Source organism: Xenopus laevis, chromosome 4L (assembly GCF_017654675.1).
Source record: "Xenopus laevis strain J_2021 chromosome 4L, Xenopus_laevis_v10.1, whole genome shotgun sequence".
In the NCBI taxonomy this organism is placed as follows: Eukaryota; Metazoa; Chordata; class Amphibia; order Anura; family Pipidae; genus Xenopus; species Xenopus laevis.
In genome coordinates this window covers 10,316,918-10,336,029 of record NC_054377.1, presented here as the reverse complement: position 1 = coordinate 10,336,029, position 19,112 = coordinate 10,316,918, and the positions used below count along the sequence as shown (strand labels likewise).

The window sequence follows — 19,112 nt, the reverse complement described above, 5'->3', positions numbered from 1 at the left end:
TGAAGAACAAGAGAGAGAGTTTGCACAACTTACAATTAACATTAAACACACAATAAAGTTTTATATTTAACAACCACAGATTTTTTTTTTAGAAGTTCCTGCACAAAATGCATTTCTGCAGAGAAGTAGTTAGCTGCAGTTAGAATTAATGTGAAGATAACAGACTCTGAGAATGGTGTGGGGTTTTAAGACAGAGGGTATAGAAGGGAGAGATATTGCCTATAGTAACAGTGGATAATAGTCTCTGGGAAGGGAGTGTGACTGTGGGATAGCAGGTATAGTAGTGAGAGATGGTGCCTATAGTAACAGTGGATAATAGTCTCTGGGAAGGGAGTGTGACTGTGGGATAGCAGGTATAGTAGGGAGAGATGGTGTCTATAGTAACAGTGGATAATAGTCTCTGGGAAGGGAGTGTGACTGTGGGATAGCAGGTATAGTAGGGAGAGATGGTGTCTATAGTAACAGTGGATAATAGTCTCTGGGAAGGGAGTGTGACTGTGGGATAGCAGGTATAGTAGGGAGAGATGGTGCCTATAGTAACAGTGGATAATGGTCTCTGGGAAGGGAGTGTGAGTGTGGGATAGCAGGTATAGTAGGGAGAGATGGTGCCTATAGTAACAGTGGATAATAGTTTCTGGGAAGGGAGTGTGACTGTGGGATAGCAGGTATAGTAGGGAGAGATGGTGCCTATAGTAACAGTGGATAATAGTCTCTGGGAAGGGAGTGTAACTGTGGGATAGCAGGTATAGTAGTGAGAGATGGTGCCTATAGTAACAGTGGATAATAGTCTCTGGGAAGGGAGTGTGACTGTGGGATAGCAGGTATAGTAGGGAGAGATGGTGCCTATAGTAACAGTGGGATAATAGTCTATGGGAAGGGAGTGTGACTGTGGGATAGCAGGTATAGTAGGGAGAGATGGTGTCTATAGTAACAGTGGATAATAGTCTCTGGGAAGGGAGTGTGACTGTGGAATAGCAGGTATAGTAGGGAGAGATGGTGTCTATAGTAACAGTGGGATAATAGTCTCTGGGAAGGGAGTGTGACTGTGGAATAGCAGGTATAGTAGGGAGAGATGGTGCCTATAGTAACAGTGGATAATAGTCTCTGGGAAGGGAGTGTGACTGTGGGATAGCAGGTATAGTAGGGAGAGATGGTGTCTATAGTAACAGTGGATAATAGTCTCTGGGAAGGGAGTGTGACTGTGGGATAGCAGGTATAGTAGGGAGAGATGGTGCCTATAGTAACAGTGGATAATAGTCTCTGGGAAGGGAGTGTGGCTGTGGGATAGCAGGTATAGTAGGGAGAGATGGTGCAAGTAAGAACGGTGATTAGCAAAGCAGAATGTTAATTCAATGTTTATAAAGATCTGCTAGTCACAGAGTTACTGACTGATGAACTGGTAACGGAGTAGCAGATCATTATACTGAATTAATATGTGCATATACACTGCCTATCACTATACAGTAAGTGTGTAGCTGTAGTACTGGCTGATCTGAATGAGATGACATTCTAGCTAAACTGTCAGTTCAGGCGGCAGTCACACACAGAGGCTTCGCCAGCCCATCAGGAAGAGGAAAGTGAGTTGAGGGAGGTGCTTGTAGTTGGAGGAAGTAATTCCTCTGCACACTCCTCTCTGCAGCTTTTACTGCCGGGAAGGTTTACACTTTGCCCCCTGATCTTGCTGAGACCATGGGCAGAAAAGTGACTGTGGCCACCTGTGCATTAAACCAGTGGGCTCTGGATTTTGAAGGCAATTTAAATCGGATCTTGCAAAGTAAGTAGAACTCTCTCCTTAGTCTGAGCTGCTTGCTGGCTCTGCAGCTGCTGCTGGGTTTGCAATGTAACCCCAATTAATACTACTTGTGCTGAGCATGCTGGGGTTTGTAGTTCATTAACAACTATAAAGGCTTTGGCTGCAGTTTATTCTGTAGAGGAGCATGCACATTCTGCTTCTGATTTCTGCAGATTTTGCTGCAGAGTAACAGTTATAATAACTGCACAGAACAGCAGAATGATTTATTACCACTAGGGGGTGCCATTGCTGTTGGAGTATATGATAGTGCTGAGCAAACTAATGTTGGGCATGTACTGTATTTGGATCTTCTGCCAGCCAGACTGGCCAGTTGGGAGCGGGTGGGCAACTTCTTTATTTGGACCCCATCGGCAATTTAATTTGGGCAGGACCCACCAAGTGCAAAGGGGAGCGGTTGTCATGGGAAATACTCATTGGAGCCTATGAAAAATGGCACAGGTGGAGCTGCAGCTCCAAGTTGCAGTTCTTTAATCAATATTATCAGGCATAGGACGGGGCCAGCCCTATGTCTATAAATATAATCTACTCGTGCCCATTGCTTGTGTTCCTCTAGGTGTGTATGTAAATTGTACTGTGCAAATATAGATGCATTATGTTTACTTTAATAAGATATCGACTGCTGATTCTCTGTATTCTAATATCCCTGCAGCGGCACAACTCCATCTTTTATGGCCAGTCAACCACTGCAGGTCCAGATCTCCTTTAATTGCAAAAAGTTTGAGTTTGTTTCCAATTTAATTTAATTTGTTTTAAGATTAGCTACTTTGACTCTGATTGGCTATCAGCTTTCCAGGCCTGCAAACCCTCCAGGCACAAGTGGATGATGTTTGCTCACCTTGGGAAGGGAACCTTTCTCCCCCACTATAATATAAAGCAAAAAAAAAAAACAGAGAAATGTTTCGCGCCAAGTGATTTGTTACAATAGGCACCATCTCTCCCTACTATACCTGCTATCCCACAGTCACACTCCCTTCCCAGAGACTATTATCCACTGTTACTATAGGCCCCATCTCTCCCTACTATACCTGCTATCCCACAGTCACACTCCCTTCCCAGAGACTATTATCCACTGTTACTATAGACACTATCTCTCCCTACTATACCTGCTATCCCACAGTCACACTCCCTTCCCAGAGACTATTATCCACTGTTACTATAGGCCCCATCTCTCCCTACTATACCTGCTATCCCACAGTCACACTCCCTTCCCAGAGACTATTATCCACTGTTACTATAGACACTATCTCTCCCTACTATACCTGCTATCCCACAGTCACACTCCCTTCCCAGAGACTATTATCCACTGTTACTATAGACACTATCTCTCCCTACTATACCTGCTATCCCACAGTCACACTCCCTACCCAGAGACTATTACCCACTGTTACTATAGACACCATCTCTCCCTACTATACCTGCTATCCCACAGTCACACTCCCTTCCCAGAGACTATTATCCACTGTTACTATAGGCACCATCTCTCCCTACTATACCTGCTATCCCACAGTCACACTCCCTTCCCAGAGACTATTATCCACTGTTACTATAGGCACCATCTCTCCCTACTATACCTGCTATCCCACAGTCACACTCCCTTCCCAGAGAGTATTATCCACTGTTACTATAGGCACCATCTCTCCCTACTATACCTGCTATCCCACAGTCACACTCCCTTCCCAGAGACTATTATCCACTGTTACTATAGGCCCCATCTCTCCCTACTATACCTGTTATCCCACAGTCACACTCCCTTCCCAGAGACTATTATCCACTGTTACTATAGGCCCCATCTCTCCCTACTATACCTGCTATCCCACAGTCACACTCCCTTCCCAGAGACTATTATCCACTGTTACTATAGGCACCATCTCTCCCTACTATACCTGCTATCCCACAGTCATACTCCCTTCCCAGAGACTATTATCCCACTGTTACTATAGGCACCATCTCTCCCTACTATACCTGCTATCCCACAGTCACACTCCCTTCCCAGAGACTATTATCTACTGTTACTATAGACACCATCTCTCCCTACTATACCTCCTATCCCACAGTCACACTCCCTTCCCAGAGACTATTATCCACGGTTACTATAGGCACCATCTCTCCCTACTATACCTGCTATCCCACAGTCACACTCCCTTCCCAGAGACTATTATCCACTGTTACTATAGACACCATCTCTCCCTACTATACCTGCTATCCCACAGTCACACTCCTTCTGTTTCCAATATGTTGGGAGGCATGCGATTATTCGTCCGACTTTAAACTATAATTTGTACGTCTATGACCAGCTTTAGTTTCATAGACAAGTTCAGCATTTTCCTAGGCTCAGTTTATCCGCTGCACGGCATTACACTATTTGGTTTTATTTTTTAGGCATCCGTATTGCTAAGGAGAAAAAGGCCCGTTACAGACTCGGCCCAGAACTCGAAATCTGGTGAGAAATGTTTTACAGAATTAGAATTCTCTTTTTTAGGCTAAAGCTCTGCTTGGGCCAATATTCACAATATTATGCAGGCCTATGCAGTCCCAACCAACTTGCCAAAGGGCTAACATGGTGAGATGGAGTTGTGACTGCACCAGGGCCAACCCCGTGTTATTGTGTATGGGTCCTACTGTGTCGGCAGCTTATCGGCCTGGTATAATTGTCAACCCTATTAAAATTACCATGTGCTAGTTAGATACAATTATATCATTATTACATAGATACTACCAGGAGTAGTTCACCTTACAGTGATATAAAAGCTCCCAGTCAACTGGTATTCATTTTTTATAGTCTTTGAATTATTTGCATTCTCTTTCCAGCTCCTCAAAGCTATCAAATGGGGGTCATTGACCCCGCAGGCTAAAAACTATTGCTCTGTGAGGCTACAATAGGTTTTTTTATTTATCCTTTATTTCTTGTCTTGTAGTGATGTGCGGGTCGTTCTTATCCTGACCCGCACCCGCCCGCAAACCGACCACCCGCACCCGACTTCCGGGTCCCTTTTATAGACCTGCGCCGTCCGCACCACCAATGATGTCACAGAAGGGGCGAAAGGCGCACGTCTATAAAAATTCAACCCGGAAGCAGGCATTCGGAAGGTTGGAAAAGAGCATGCGAGGTGAGCCCGAACCTGCCTGACCCCTAGGTAAACCCGCGGGTATCGGGTCGGCCCGCACATCACTATTGTCTTGCTATTCAAGATCTCTCCTATTCATCTTCCTGTATCTCATTCACACCAGTGCAAGGTTTCTAGGGTAAATTGGACCCTAGCAACCATTAAAAAAACCATAAATAATGACCAATTGTAATTTGTCTCAGAATATCTGTCTACATCGTACTAGAACAATAATTTACCCCTTATATAAAAATATAAATATAGTGCATTATCCTTATACACAGGTTGGTTCTGTGTAATGAACGCTAGGAACTGATATAAAGGTACTTACACCCTGAGCTATTAATACGATATCATTAATGGGAATTTTTTCTTTTTCTTCAGTGGTTATGGCTGCTCCGATCACTTCTATGAGTCTGACACCATACTTCATTCATTCCAAGTTCTGGCCAAGCTGCTGGAATCTCCCGAAACAACCGATATCGTATGCGACGTGGGCATGTGAGTCTCCTCTTTTTCTCATTTCTGCTCAATACACTTTTTTCTAATCTGGAATTTTATATGGAATCCATTATACAGAAAGCTCACAATTATAGAAAGCTTGTCCCTTGTAGACTCCATTTTATCCAAATAGTCCAAAATGTAAACATGATTTCCTTTTTCTCTGCACAGGTCCATTATATGGAAACCTGTTATCCAGAAAGCTCCAAATTACGGGAAGGCCGTCTCTTATAGACTCCATTTTATCCAAATAATTCATATATTAATAATGATTCACTTTTCTCTGTAATAATAAAACAGTCGCTTGTACTTGATCCCAACTAAGATATAATTAATCCTTATTGGAAGCAAAACCAGCCTATTGGGTTTCATTAAAGGGGTTGTTCACCTTTAAATTAACTGTTAGTGTTGATTAAATGTTGGATAAGTGGGTGGGGCCTGAAAGACGTAGTTTCTATAGTGTTTGCATTGTAGACTACTGGGTGTTTCTATCCTGATATTCACTAGTGGGTCTACAAAGAAATCTATAATTTAAAAAAAATATATGTTTTTCCTAATTTCCTTTTATTTGCAGGCCCGTGATGCACAAAAATGTCCGCTATAATTGTCGGGTGATATTTCTCAACAGGTAAGTGATACATAAAGAACATACTGGGGCACATTTATAAACAGTGGGCAAATTTGCCTCTGGGCAGTAGCCCATAGCAACCAATCAGTGGTTAGTTTTTTTTCAGCCCGCTGCAGGTTAAAGGAACAGTAACACCAAAGAATGAAAGTGTTTTAAAGGAAGGACAATATTATGTACTGTTGCCCTGTACTGGTAAAACTGATGTGTTTGTATCAGAATTACTACTATAGTTTATCTAAACATGCTGCCGTGTAGCCATGGGGGCAGCCATTCAAGCACAGGATACACAGTAGATAACAGATAAGTACTACTATAGTTTATATAAACAAGCTGCTGTGTAGCCATGGGGGCAGCCATTCAAGCACAGGATACACAGTAGATAACAGATAACTACTACTATAGTTTATATAAACAATCTGCTATGTAGCCATGGGGGCGGCCATTCAAGCACAGGATACACAGTAGATAACAGATAAGTACTACTATAGTTTATATAAACAAGCTGCTGTGTAGCCATGGGGGCGGCCATTCAAGCACAGGATACACAGTAGATAACAGATAAGTACTATTATAGTTTATATAAACAAGCTGCTGTGTAGCCATGGGGGCGGACATTCAAGCACAGGATACACAGTAGATCACAGATAAGTACTACTATAGTTTATACAAACAAGCTGCTGTGTAGCCATGGGGGCAGCCATTCGGTAACAATTTCACTTTCTTTTAAGGAAAATACTTCTTATACGGCCAAAAATGGTTATGGCCAATGAAGGGAACTACCGGGAACTGCGCTGGTTCACACCATGGAGTAGAATACGGTAAGCAGTTGTGTAACTATAGAGGAAGAAGACCCCCACGGTTGTAGGGGGGCCCGAGAGGTGGAGTCTACTTTCTCTGTAGCTTGAGAGAAATCCCCCCTCCCTGGCAGCAAGAGGAGCTTGCATGAATCTGCTTGTATAAAGGAACATTACCTTTGAAACAATTAGAATTCTCAGTTTTATTATGATTATTTGGTAAAGGGAATGTCATGCTAATCTTTTTCCCTTTTTCTTAAGAGAGGTGGAGGACTTTTTCCTTCCAAGGACAATTCAATCAATAACTGGGCAGGTAAGTCATTATGTTACTTAGGTTTGGGTAGAGCTTGGATTATATAACTGGTGGCTCTACAGCAGGGATCCCCAACCTTTTAAACCCGTGAGCAACATTCAGAAGTAAGAGTTGGGGAGCAACACAAGCATGAAAAATTTTCTTGGGGTGCCATATACATAAGGTCTGTGATTGGCCATTTGGCAGCCCCTATGGGGTTTGTCAACCTACATTGAGGCTCTGTTTGGCTGTGCACCTGGTTTTTAAGCAACCAGAACTTGCCTCCAAGCCTGGAATTAAAAAATAAGCTATTGATTTGAGGCCACTGGGAACAACATCCAAGGGGTTGAAGAGCAACTGATGAGCTTCTGGTTGGGGATCACTGCTCTAGTGTACCTGCTATCTTGATGATATTCTTGATTGGGATTCGGTGCCATATCAGTTTTTATTATAATCCATGGCAATATTTCCGAGTGTCTACTCTATGACTCTTCTTGCCCCTAATGTAGGTTACCGTACCATTTGGTGATGCGGTATTAGCAACCAAGGACACCTGCTTGGGCACTGAAATCTGTGAAGAACTGTGGGCACCAAATAGGTAACTTGATTTGTAGGTAACGTAGAAAGCTGCTTCCTGGTTCCTTCATTGGTTTTTGTTGGGTTTTGATAAATGAGGCCCTTTGTTTTGAGGCTAGTGATGCTGTATTGCTCCTAACTGTCATTTTCTCTGAAGCCCTATTGTTTTCTCCTTATCACAGCCCCCACATCGACATGGGGCTGGATGGAGTGGAGATAATTACCAATGGCTCAGCCAGTCACCATGAACTGAGGAAGGCTTACCTACGGGTAGATCTAATCAAGTCTACAACAGCAAAGGTACGTCACCTGTGTACCCACCTGTGAATTGTTATAATGGCAGTAAACGACTTAAAGGAATTGTTCAGTGTAAAAATAAAAACTGGGTAAATAGACTGTGTAAAATAAAAAATCTTTCTAATATATATACATGTAATGTATAAAGACTGGAGTGACTGGATGTGTAACATAATAGCCAGAACACTACTTCCTTTTTTGCAGCTCTCTTGGTTTCCACTGATTGGTTACCAGCCAGTAACCGATCAGAGGCTTGAGGGGGGCACATGGGTCATTCTGTTTGAATCTGAGCTGAATGCTGAGGATCAATTGCAAACTCACTGAACAGATATGGACCACGTGGCCCCCCCTTATAGTCACTGACTAACTCAGAGTTAGAGAGCTGAAAAGCAGGAAGTAGTGTTCTGGCTATTATGTTACACATCCAGTCACTCCAGCCTTTATACATTAAATTTTTGGCTAACTTACTATATTAGAAACATTTTTTATTTTGCACAGCCTATCTATTTACCCAGTTTTTATTTTCACACTGAACTGTTCCTTTAAGGAGAGTCTGAGGACCTAATGTATCTGCATCTTGGAGTCCTTTAGACAGAGCCGATCTTGTACTGTAACAGACAGTTTTACTATTGTTCTGCCCCTTCCCAGCTACTCAACTCGATCTCCCAGAGGCTGCCCCCTTGCAGGTTACTTCCCCTTTAAAAGGACACCTGATGGATATAACTCATGTGGTGCTGCATTCATCAATGAAGAGTTGAGAAATTAGCTAAAATTGTAGGTGATAAAGAATTTGTTCTCCAATATTGGCCTTTAAAGGAGGCAGGGAATCCATTCTCTTACAAGGTACACGTATAGCTGAGACTCAGCTGATAGCAGACTGACAGGTTTAGTAGGAGGAGCTAAAAGCACAGGTACAGCTGAGAGTCACCTGATGGCAGACTGACAGGTTTAGGAGGAGGAGCTAAAGGCAGAAGTACAGCTGAGAGTCACCTGATGGTAAACTGACAGGTTTAGGAGGAGGAGCTAACGGCACAGGTACAACTGAGAGTCACCTGATGGCAGACTGACAGGTTTAGGAGGAGGAGCTAAAGGCAGAAGTACAGCTGAGAGTCACCTGATGGCAGACTGACAGGTTTAGGAGGAGGAGCTAAAGGCAGAAGTACAGCTGAGAGTCACCTGATGGTAAACTGACAGGTTTAGGAGGAGGAGCTAACGGCACAGGTACAACTGAGAGTCACCTGATGGCAAACTGACAGGTTTAGGAGGAGGAGCTAAAGGCACAAGTACAGCTGAGAGTCACCTGATGGCAGACTGAAGAATATATAAGGCCTTAGACTTTGGGGCGTATATGTTTTAAATTGTACTGTAATAACATTTTCTTTTTTTTTTTTTTGAGTGCAGAATTAATCCAATACATTTAAGCTGCCTATACAAAATGTGTTCACATCTGTGTTCCAGAACGGTGGAATTTATCTCCTCTCCAACATGAAAGGATGTGACGGCGACAGACTGTACTTCGATGGCTGCGCGATGGTGTCCGTCAATGGTGATATTGTGGCCCAGGGTTCCCAGTTTTCACTAACAGACGTGGTAGGGTCATTGGCTTAAGGCAAACTTTTATATAATAACAAACGTACACATACCTGTGTTATAGGAGGTTCAATTCTGATAGCTTTTGGGGCTTCCAGCCGGGAGAGGTAGAATACTCTGGATAATATCTTATGTGATTTGCTTTGAGGACGGGCTCTTTGCACTGTTCAAACTAATCCTGTATATGTTAATCTTCCCATAGGAAGTTCTAACGGCAACGCTGGATTTGGAAGATGTCCGGAGTTATCGAGCTCAGATTTCATCACGGTGCATTTCGGTAAGGACCTTCAGAATTATATATATATATTATTATAATGTATAATAATAGAATACAGAGCTGTGTATTCCGGTGCCATTCAATTTACCCATAAGTCTTTAGAGGTGTACACCGAAAAGGTTGATTAATTTAAGATTCTGGATGTACCTCACTTCTGGATGCCCCTCACTTCTATCCATACGGTGCTGTTACAGGACACACACATTATTTACCTTTTACATAGGGATTGCTGTACAAGTGCTGCAACTGGACCCGAGATGTATCTGGATCTTGATTGGCTCTCTCCCTGGTGTTGCAGGCTCTGCACATGCTCAGTCCAATCTGGGATGCTGTGGGTGCTTACTGGGCACGCTCAGGGCTGATCTTTGCATACAAGGTGTTATCACTTACAGGCAAGGACTCCTTAAAGAAGAAGGAAAGCTACTGAGACAGATTATGTCCAATAGATAAGCTGCAATAGTGCAAGCTATCTGCAGAATGCTTTACCATACCTGTGTAAACAGCTTTGGAAGCTCTCTCTGTTTGTTTAGGATAGCAGCTCCCATATTAGTTTAGTGTGACCTCACTTCCTGCCTGAGTCTCTCCCTGCTCACTCATAGCTCTGGGCTCAGATTACAGTAGGGAGGGGAGGAGGGAGGGGGAGAGGAGCAAACTGAGCATGCTCAAGCCCGGGGCAAGGAGGTTTAAGATGAAAACAGGAAGTCTGATACAGAAGCCCATGAGTACACAATAGAAGGAAAGAAATGCTGTGTTTGTTTTGACAGAGGACTCAGAGCAGCATTACTTTGAGGGTTTACTGGTGTATTTATATAGATCTTTCTGATAAAGCTTACTTAATTTTAGCCTTTCCTTCTCCTTTAAGAATATGGAGCCTCAGGGACAGCTTGGGAGAAAGCAGGGCCACCATTAGCAACCCATATTTCACTAGGGCACTGTACGGCCTTTCTCTGGGCCCCAGCAATGACTGGGATCCCTACAGCTGCATCACCTGTTCCTGCTTTGGGTGTCCTTTATGGTATGCATCAGATGGGCAGCATATGTGTGGAATAGGGATAATTTTCTTTATTCCCATACAGTCGACCTACCACCCCCAATGATATTTACCCATGTGTCCAGTCCTATCCATCCTCAAAGGGCAACGTTACACAGGATAGTGATGTGCGGGCCAGCCCTATACCCGCAGGTTCGGACCGACCTTGCACCCCTTTTTGCGGCTTGCACTGCCGGCTTCCTTTTTTATAGACGCGCACCTAATTGCCCCGCCCCTTTTGCGACGTCATTGGCGGGACGGGGCGGGTCTATAAATGGCAGTCGGTCTCGGGCGGGTTAGGCACCCACACATAACTAACACAGGACTATTCCCAGTGTTTTACCCCTCCCCAAACTTACAATAGAAAAACACCCTGGGGCTCATTTATCAACACTGGGCAAATTTGCCCATGGGCAGTTACCTATTGCACCCAATCAGTGATTAGCTTTTTAAAGCCATCTGTAAGAAAAACAATGAATGCAGCAATTTTTATTGGTTGCCATGGGTTACTGCCCATGGGCAAATTTGCCCAGTGTTAATAAATGACCTTCCCTGTGTGCCATTGCCAAAATGCTTGGAATTGCCCCTCCATTGACTTGAATGCTGGTTAATGATGATTTTTTGTATTTTTCATAGGCAAGCCGAGTGAGACCGTTCCACAGAGTGCGCGTGGATTTCTCCCTGTCATCGTTTGATGATTTAGATTTGCCCACTAGTGATCCCATTCAGTGGAAATACCACACCCCAGAGGAGGAGATAAGGTATTTTAACTGGAATTTAATACTGAAATCTTGTTCAAATTCTGTATGAGTGAGAGAAGAGAGAGATAATCTCAGGATAAGGCCCATATGCTAAATTGCTTCTCCCCATCACATGCCTGCAGTATAGGGCCACAGTTATATCAATCCCAGCATGCATCATAGTTTATAGTTTTTGAATTATTTGCCTTCTTGTGACTCTTTCCAGCTTTCAAATGGGGGTCACTGACCCCATCTAAAAAACAAATGCTCTGTAAGGCTACACATGTATTGTTATTGCTACTTTTTTTATTACTTATTTTTCTATTCAGGCCTCTCCTATTCATATTCCAGTCTCTTATTCAAAGAAGTGCATGGTTGCTAGGGGAATGTGGACCCTAGCAACCAGATTACTGAAATTGCTGCTGAATAAAGAGCTAAATAACTCCAAAACCACAAATAATAAAAAATGACAACCAATTGCAAATTGTCTCACAATATCACTCTCATACTAAAAGTTAATTTAAAGATGAACAACCTTTTTAACATCTAGGGGGTTATTTACTTAAGTCCGAATGCAAAAATCCCCCAAAAAAAATTGTGATTTTTTTTTTTTTTTTAATAAAATCGGACTTTTAAAAAAATCACACATTTTTCTGAATTTATTAAACCCCAAGGATGGAAAAGTCTAAATTAGAAAATCTGACGTGTTGAGGTTGCATATAAGTCAATGGGAGAAGTCCCAATGATGTTTTGATGTGCGCTGGGTTTCGTGCAATACCCCAAAATTTTCAGGCAAAAAAGCATAAGAATTTGAGTTTTCGGGTGAAAAATTTGAAAAAAATCGTGACAATATGATTCTTCCACGCAATGCAAATTTTCGGGAAAATGTAATAATAAATAAGCGTTAAAAAAGAGCGGATTTGAACGGAGTTTGTAGCAGAATATATTGTGATAAAATCGGACTTTGATAAATATTGCTTATTTTAGCCTAGGACCGGCGTGCTGGCTTTGGGACTATTTACGACGCAGCAAGCAGGTAAGATAAAATAAAGTATTTTTTTATCAGTCCACATTATAGAGCCAAGGAACCCATCTGTGTGTCTGTTTTTCAGTCCGGATTCCTCCTTCCTCTCAGCGGTGGGGTTGATAGTTCAGCAGTAGCGTGCGTTGTGTACTCCATGTGTACCCTGGTGTGCAGGGCAGTGGCCGCAGACAGTAAGTACTTTCAGTATAGGCAGTGTTGGACTGGGATGCTAGAGGCCCACCAGAAAACCTTAGACCATGGGCCTACAGATTTTTCCTTCTCTTTTATACCTACTTACTATACTCTATTCTTCCATTATTAAGCCTTTTTTTCCCATAAAGAAGTAGGGAATGACCAAAATAGGGCAATTGGTTAGAATCAAGACTGACACCCGGGCCAACCGGGAGTTTTCCTGGTATCCCGGTGGGCCAGTCCGACACTGAGCATAGGAGCTTACACCCTTATATCTGTAAGGATAAGCACATTTCTAGCAGCACTATGGCATTTTCTCTCTCTAATAAATAACCATATTTACTATTATAGACGGTGACGTCTTAACAGAAGTTCGGGGCATAGTTCAAGATGACACTTACCTGCCGACAAGCCCCCAGGATTTGTGCAGACGTATATTAACCACTTGCTACATGGCCAGTGAAAACTCCTCCCAAGACACACACGACAGAGCCAAGTATCTGGCACAGCAAATAGGCAGGTACATGGCAGCTGAGGGTCAGGATTGGGGATCCCCAAACAGAGGGACAGTGTCCCCTTTGCTAACTGTCTCTTTCTTTCCTCCATATCTTTAGCTATCATTTGACTCCTAAAATAGATGGGGCAGTGAAAGCGATCATGAGCATATTTCAGGTGGTGACTGGAAAAGTTCCAAAGTTCCGAGCCCACGGAGGAAGCGGAAGAGAGAATTTAGCACTACAGAATGTGCAGGTATACTCAAGTGCAGATTAGTGCCACACTTAGTATTTTGGGGAACAGTTAGGGTGAGGGCTTATTAGTGTCCTGGGTACCCCTGGAACTATAGCAGGGTGACACCCCAATGTTTCTATATATCTGTAACCTTGTTATGAGCTAAGGGGGCCCAGTCTGAGGGTCAGTTAGGGGGAGATTTGGGGTGAGTGCTTATTTGTGCCCTGGGTACCCCTGGAACTATAGCAGGGTGACTGTTACCCCAATGTTTCTATATATCTGTAACCTTGTTATGAGCTAAGGGGGCCCAGTCTGAAGGTCAGTTAGGGGGAGATTTGGGGTGAGTGTTTATTTGTGCCCTGGGTTCCCCTGGAACTATAGCAGGGTGACTGTTACCCCAATGTTTCTATATATCTGTAACCTTGTTATGAGCTAAGGGGGCCCAGTCTGAAGGTCAGTTAGGGGGAGATTTGGGGTGAGTGCTTATTTGTGCCCTGGGTACCCCTGGAACTATAGAGTGACTGTTACCCCAATGTTTCTATATATCTGTAACCTTGTTATGAGCTAAGGGGGCCCAGTCTGAGGGTCAGTTAGGGGGAGATTTGGGGTGAGTGCTTATTTGTACACGGGGTACCCCTGGAACTATAGCAGGGTGACTGTTACCCCAATGTTTCTATATATCTGTAACCTTGTTATGAGCTAAGGGGGCCCAGCCTGAAGGTCAGTTAGGGGGAGATTTGGGGTGAGTGCTTATTTGTGCCCTGGGTACCCCTGGAACTATAGCAGAATCTAACTAAGATTCTGTCAAAAACCTACTTCTGATCTATTTTCCCTCTTTTACAGGCTCGGATCCGTATGGTTATTGCGTACTTGTTTGCACAGTTAAGCCTCTGGGCACGGGGCTTGGAAGGTGGGCTGCTGGTACTTGGATCTGCTAATGTGGATGAAAGGTTTTTGGACTTTGGGTTCTTTTCAATGAAAGTTTCATTTTCAGATTGCAGCAGGTTTTATTGCACAGATTGCTAAAGTATAGATTATCAGAATAGGTTCTCTATTTAGATTCTGTATAAAAATAGCGGGATGCATTATTTATATTATATTGCACTTACTTTAGACATCCCTGTTGTTAAATATAAGGGGCACATATATTGGTCACTTTTGACTTCCTGTAAGTGTTGCGAAATACTTTAGGTTGGGCAGGATTTCCCTTTTGCTAGATCAGCAGTATGGCAACCGCTCATTTCATCGACTGCAAAATATTGAGTCAGCAGATGGAATGCGGCAGGATGGTGTCTGTTGTGGCTCGGCTAGTGAGCAGCTTGTTTCCTCTTTCCAAGTCTCCGTGGCTATCTGACCAAGTACGACTGCTCCAGTGCAGACCTCAATCCGATTGGTGGAATCAGTAAGACTGACCTGAGAGGTTTCATCCAGTATTCTATCGACAAATTCCGGTTACACGCACTGCAAGGGTAAATTGCTCCTTTTCTTAAAGGATAAGTAAATCTTTAAAATAAGTGAATGTAAAATTGATGAGGGTGTTATTCTAAGCCCTTTTGCAATGTACATTCATTGTTTATTTTCCAAGATATTAAGGGATACATGTACTGTTAATATGAATGAATTTTGTTACAACAGCGCCACCTGCTGGTCAGTTTCTGACCAGTCTGACCACCAAGTAGTCAAGGAAGTTGTCAGGAGAAAGAAAGAGGCTGCTCTGATGTTCTTCTGCTTAGGAAAGATTTGAGAAAGGTTGCTAATGTTTTTCCTAAGCAGAAGAACATCAGAGCAGCCTCTTTCTTTCTCCTGACAAATTCCTTGACTACTTGGTGGTCAGACTGGTCAGAAAATAACCAGCAGGTGGCGCTGTTGTAACAAAATTCATTCCTATTAACAGTACATGTATCTCTTAATATCTTGGAATTAAAGAAAAATAAACAATGAATGTACATTGCAAAAGTGCTTAGAATAACACCCTCATCAATTTTACATTCACTTATTTTAAAGGGTGACTTATCCTTTGACTTTTCTATTTTATAATTATTTAAATAAAGGGAGGCGATTTATATTCTATGAATGTTTGTATATTTCATTTACAGAATAATGTCCGCTCCCCCTACGGCTGAACTGGAGCCCCTCACTGATGGGAAAGTGTCTCAGACTGACGAGGTGAAAATCGTTCGTCCCATAATGCATTGCGTCATAAGCATTTCCATTTAACTGAATGCATTAGATGAGTCTTCTGTAGATCTTGGTTTAATATGGTGGGGTTGACTTAATCATCTCATTGGCTCTCGTTATCACTACAGCCGACGTGCCAATCACTCTTCGATGGCCAATTTGCACTCTCTTAAATATATAAAAAATATATTTTAATTCTAGGGATGCACCGAATCCACTTTTATGGATTCGGCCGAACCCCCGGATTCTTCGTGAAAGATTCGGCCGAATACCGAACCCTAAATTGCATATGCAAATTAGGGGTGGGAAGGGGAAAACATTTTTTCTGATGCACCCAAAACTGCGCCCCATAAACTTGCATTCACATCTGTAGGTTGTGGCAAATGCAAGAGGGGCTGCTGTGAGATGCTATAGACGGTTACTATTTATTGGGAATGTGGGGGCGGGGATGTTTGGGCATCTGTGTACCTGTAATGCCAGATCCTATTTTGAATATCAGTCTGGATCTGCCCCATTAGAGTAATTCTAGATGGGATTTTGGGATTCAGGCTGGCATTCTGCTTAAAGGGGTTGTTCACCTTTAAATTAACCTTTTGTATGATGTAGAGACTGATATTCTGAGACAATTTGCTATTGGTTATCAAGGTTTTTGAGTTATTCATCTTTTTATTCAGCAGCTCTCCTGTTTGCAATTTCAGCACTACGGTTTCTAGGGTCCAAATGACCCTAGCAACCACGCATTGATTTGAATAAGAGACTGGAATAAGAATAGGAGAGGCCTGAATAGAAACACAAGTAATACAAAGTAGCAATAACAATAGATTTGTAGCCTTACGGAGCTTTTGCTTTTAAATGGGGTCAGTGACCCCCATTTAAAAGCTGCACAGAGTCAAAAGAAGAAGACAAATCATTCAAAAACTATAAGAAAGAAAAAATGAAGACCAATGGACAAGTTGCTTAGAATTAGCCATTGTATAACATACTAAAAGTTAACGGTGAACCACCCCTTACTATTATTATATACCGTATATTATTATTATTATATATATATAAATGTCTTCAGGATGACATGGGGATGACCTACGCCGAGCTCTCTGTTTATGGGAAACTCAGAAAAGTTCTGAAAGCCGGACCCTACAGCATGTTCTGCAAACTTCTGCTCATGTGGAAAAACAGATGCACCCCAAAACAGGTAACTGATCCCTCCTTTTCTCATCTGCCCTCTTAATAGCACGAAGGGACAGTGTCCCTTTTATTAATGTAGCGGGTACAACCAGAAACCCATTCTTGCAGAAAATAATTTTACTTTTGCCTCAAAAGGTGTCGGATAAAGTCAAGCATTTCTTCAGGACGTATTCTATCAATCGGCACAAAATGACCACCCTCACGCCCTCTTATCACGCTGAGAGCTATAGCCCAGATGATAACCGCTTTGATCTGCGGCCCTTTCTGTACAACGTGGCTTGGAACTGGCAGTTTCGTTGCATTGATAATGAGGTAAGCGCTGTATCGATACCTTACACACGGTACATTTAGAGGCACATTTATCAAAGGTCGAATTTTCGAATTCATGTGAGCTTTTTCTTTTTTAACTCCCTTAAATTCAAATATATTTGAAATTCAACTGGGGGGTATTAGATAAAAAATAAATGAATATCTAAAACTCGGACGAATTTTACCGACTCGAAAACTTGAATCGAATTTGACACGACGAGTTTTTTCTCCGAAGGCTACAAACATCTCCAAATTGGTCACTGGACTTCTCCCATTGACTTATACGTGAATTCAACTGGTTTTAGGTGGTGAAAAGTCGAATTTGAATTCTTAAAGGGCCAGAGTATGACAAATCTCAAAAATCTAATCGAGTTTGGATAATTCTCTACTCGAATTTGACAGTTTGACCATAAAAAAAAGTGAAAATTCGAATTTTCAATTCGACCCTTAATAAATCTGCCCCTTAATATGGCTATTTACGGCACTATATATATAAATACTTTGTGAACTTTGAATATATACCAAATGTATTGCCTGGGCGCAGAAACATCAACGATTCTCCATACATGTCCAAAAGGATTCGCACTCACTGGGCTTATAAAATAAAAATAATCTTTATTTATTACTCAAAAAGATTTCAGCACTCCTATACAGATATGACCCAGGTGCTACTAAGCAAAACTGCGTACAAAAATACTCTTAGAAAAAGCTAAGTGCACACTGGGAACCTGTAAAAATATAATATTTTAAAGGGGTTTGACCCCTTTTTTAATATATGACAAATAAAATAAGAGTATAAATATATAAAATGACAGTGTTAAGGGGCTGGTCTGAGTCTGTTGGAGCTGGCGCAGGACTAGTTTAAGCAAATTAGGATTCGGATTGGGTTCGGCTGGGCAGAAGGTTTCGGCCGAATCTTGCTAAAAAAAAGGCCAAATCCCGAACCATATCCTGAATTCGGTGCATCCCTATTGTAGATAGAATCCATTAAAGCCCAGTTATCCTAACAATGGTGCTGGTGGTGGATCCAGTGGAAATTAGGGCTCTAGAGCAAATTTTGCCCATGGGGTTATTAGACTTTAGTTATGACATTGTGCAAAAAGGAGCAAGGAAGCCGTACATTAATAACTGCCTGGAGGAGGAATTACTTCTAGGGCTCCCTTTTTGAGTTGCAACTGACTTGCACCTAATAATTTCCTTGATAAATCTGCCCGTAATTGTTACTTTTTATCACTCATCTTTCTATCCAGTCCTCTCCTATTCATATTTCAGTCTCTTATTCACATCAGTGTATGGTTGCTAGGGGAATTTGGACCCTTGTGATTCTAGAAGTTAATTGCCCTTATAATAAAGGAATCCCTTCCTCTGCTGATGTTTTCCTGCCCTCTTGCTGGACCTATATTTAAGATGAAAAATAGTGGGCTTTACCAGCTTAAACCCCAAAGGAAACAAACAAAAAAGTACAGGCATGGGGCCCTTATCCAGAAAGCTATGACTTAAGGAAAGATCCCTTATCTGGAAAATGCCAGGTCCCATGCATTCTGGATAACAGATCCCATACCTGTACAATATGGATTTGCTTCTCACTCGCTGGCATTCTCTTTGGTTGCAGGTGTCACATTTGGAAGGAAACCGAAACACAGATATATTGGAAGAGATCGACTGAGCTCAGATGTCGTGGAAATTCTCTTTTTCAGCAGAAATCACTACAGGTTTCCGTAGCCAAATAAACAGAGGACTTAAGACCTTGGCAGTTATAGAAGCAACGTCATGTTTGTGCCCTTTTGTGACAAATGACAATAAAATTATTTTCTTAGCTCTCCAGCGGCTATTTAACAAAAAAAAATTGTCAT

The 19,112-nt window shown here is 42.3% G+C and overlaps 1 protein-coding gene across 1 annotated transcript; it reads left to right on the top strand.

Moving 5' to 3' along the window:
• The first annotated feature begins 1,568 nt into the window (after positions 1–1,568).
• On the top strand, positions 1,569–19,075 carry nadsyn1.L (NAD synthetase 1 L homeolog). The gene is made up of 21 exons (XM_018257355.2): positions 1,569–1,774; positions 4,193–4,253; positions 5,302–5,418; positions 5,993–6,046; positions 6,775–6,864; positions 7,102–7,153; positions 7,642–7,730; positions 7,891–8,008; positions 9,464–9,595; positions 9,798–9,872; positions 11,539–11,663; positions 12,630–12,678; positions 12,755–12,857; positions 13,210–13,378; positions 13,473–13,608; positions 14,431–14,537; positions 14,925–15,056; positions 15,684–15,753; positions 16,829–16,957; positions 17,086–17,262; positions 18,872–19,075. The coding sequence occupies exons 1-21, from the start codon at positions 1,690–1,692 to the stop codon at positions 18,923–18,925; spliced, it is 2,124 nt and encodes a 707-aa protein (XP_018112844.1). The 5' UTR covers positions 1,569–1,689; the 3' UTR covers positions 18,926–19,075.
• The last annotated feature ends 37 nt before the right edge of the window (positions 19,076–19,112 follow it).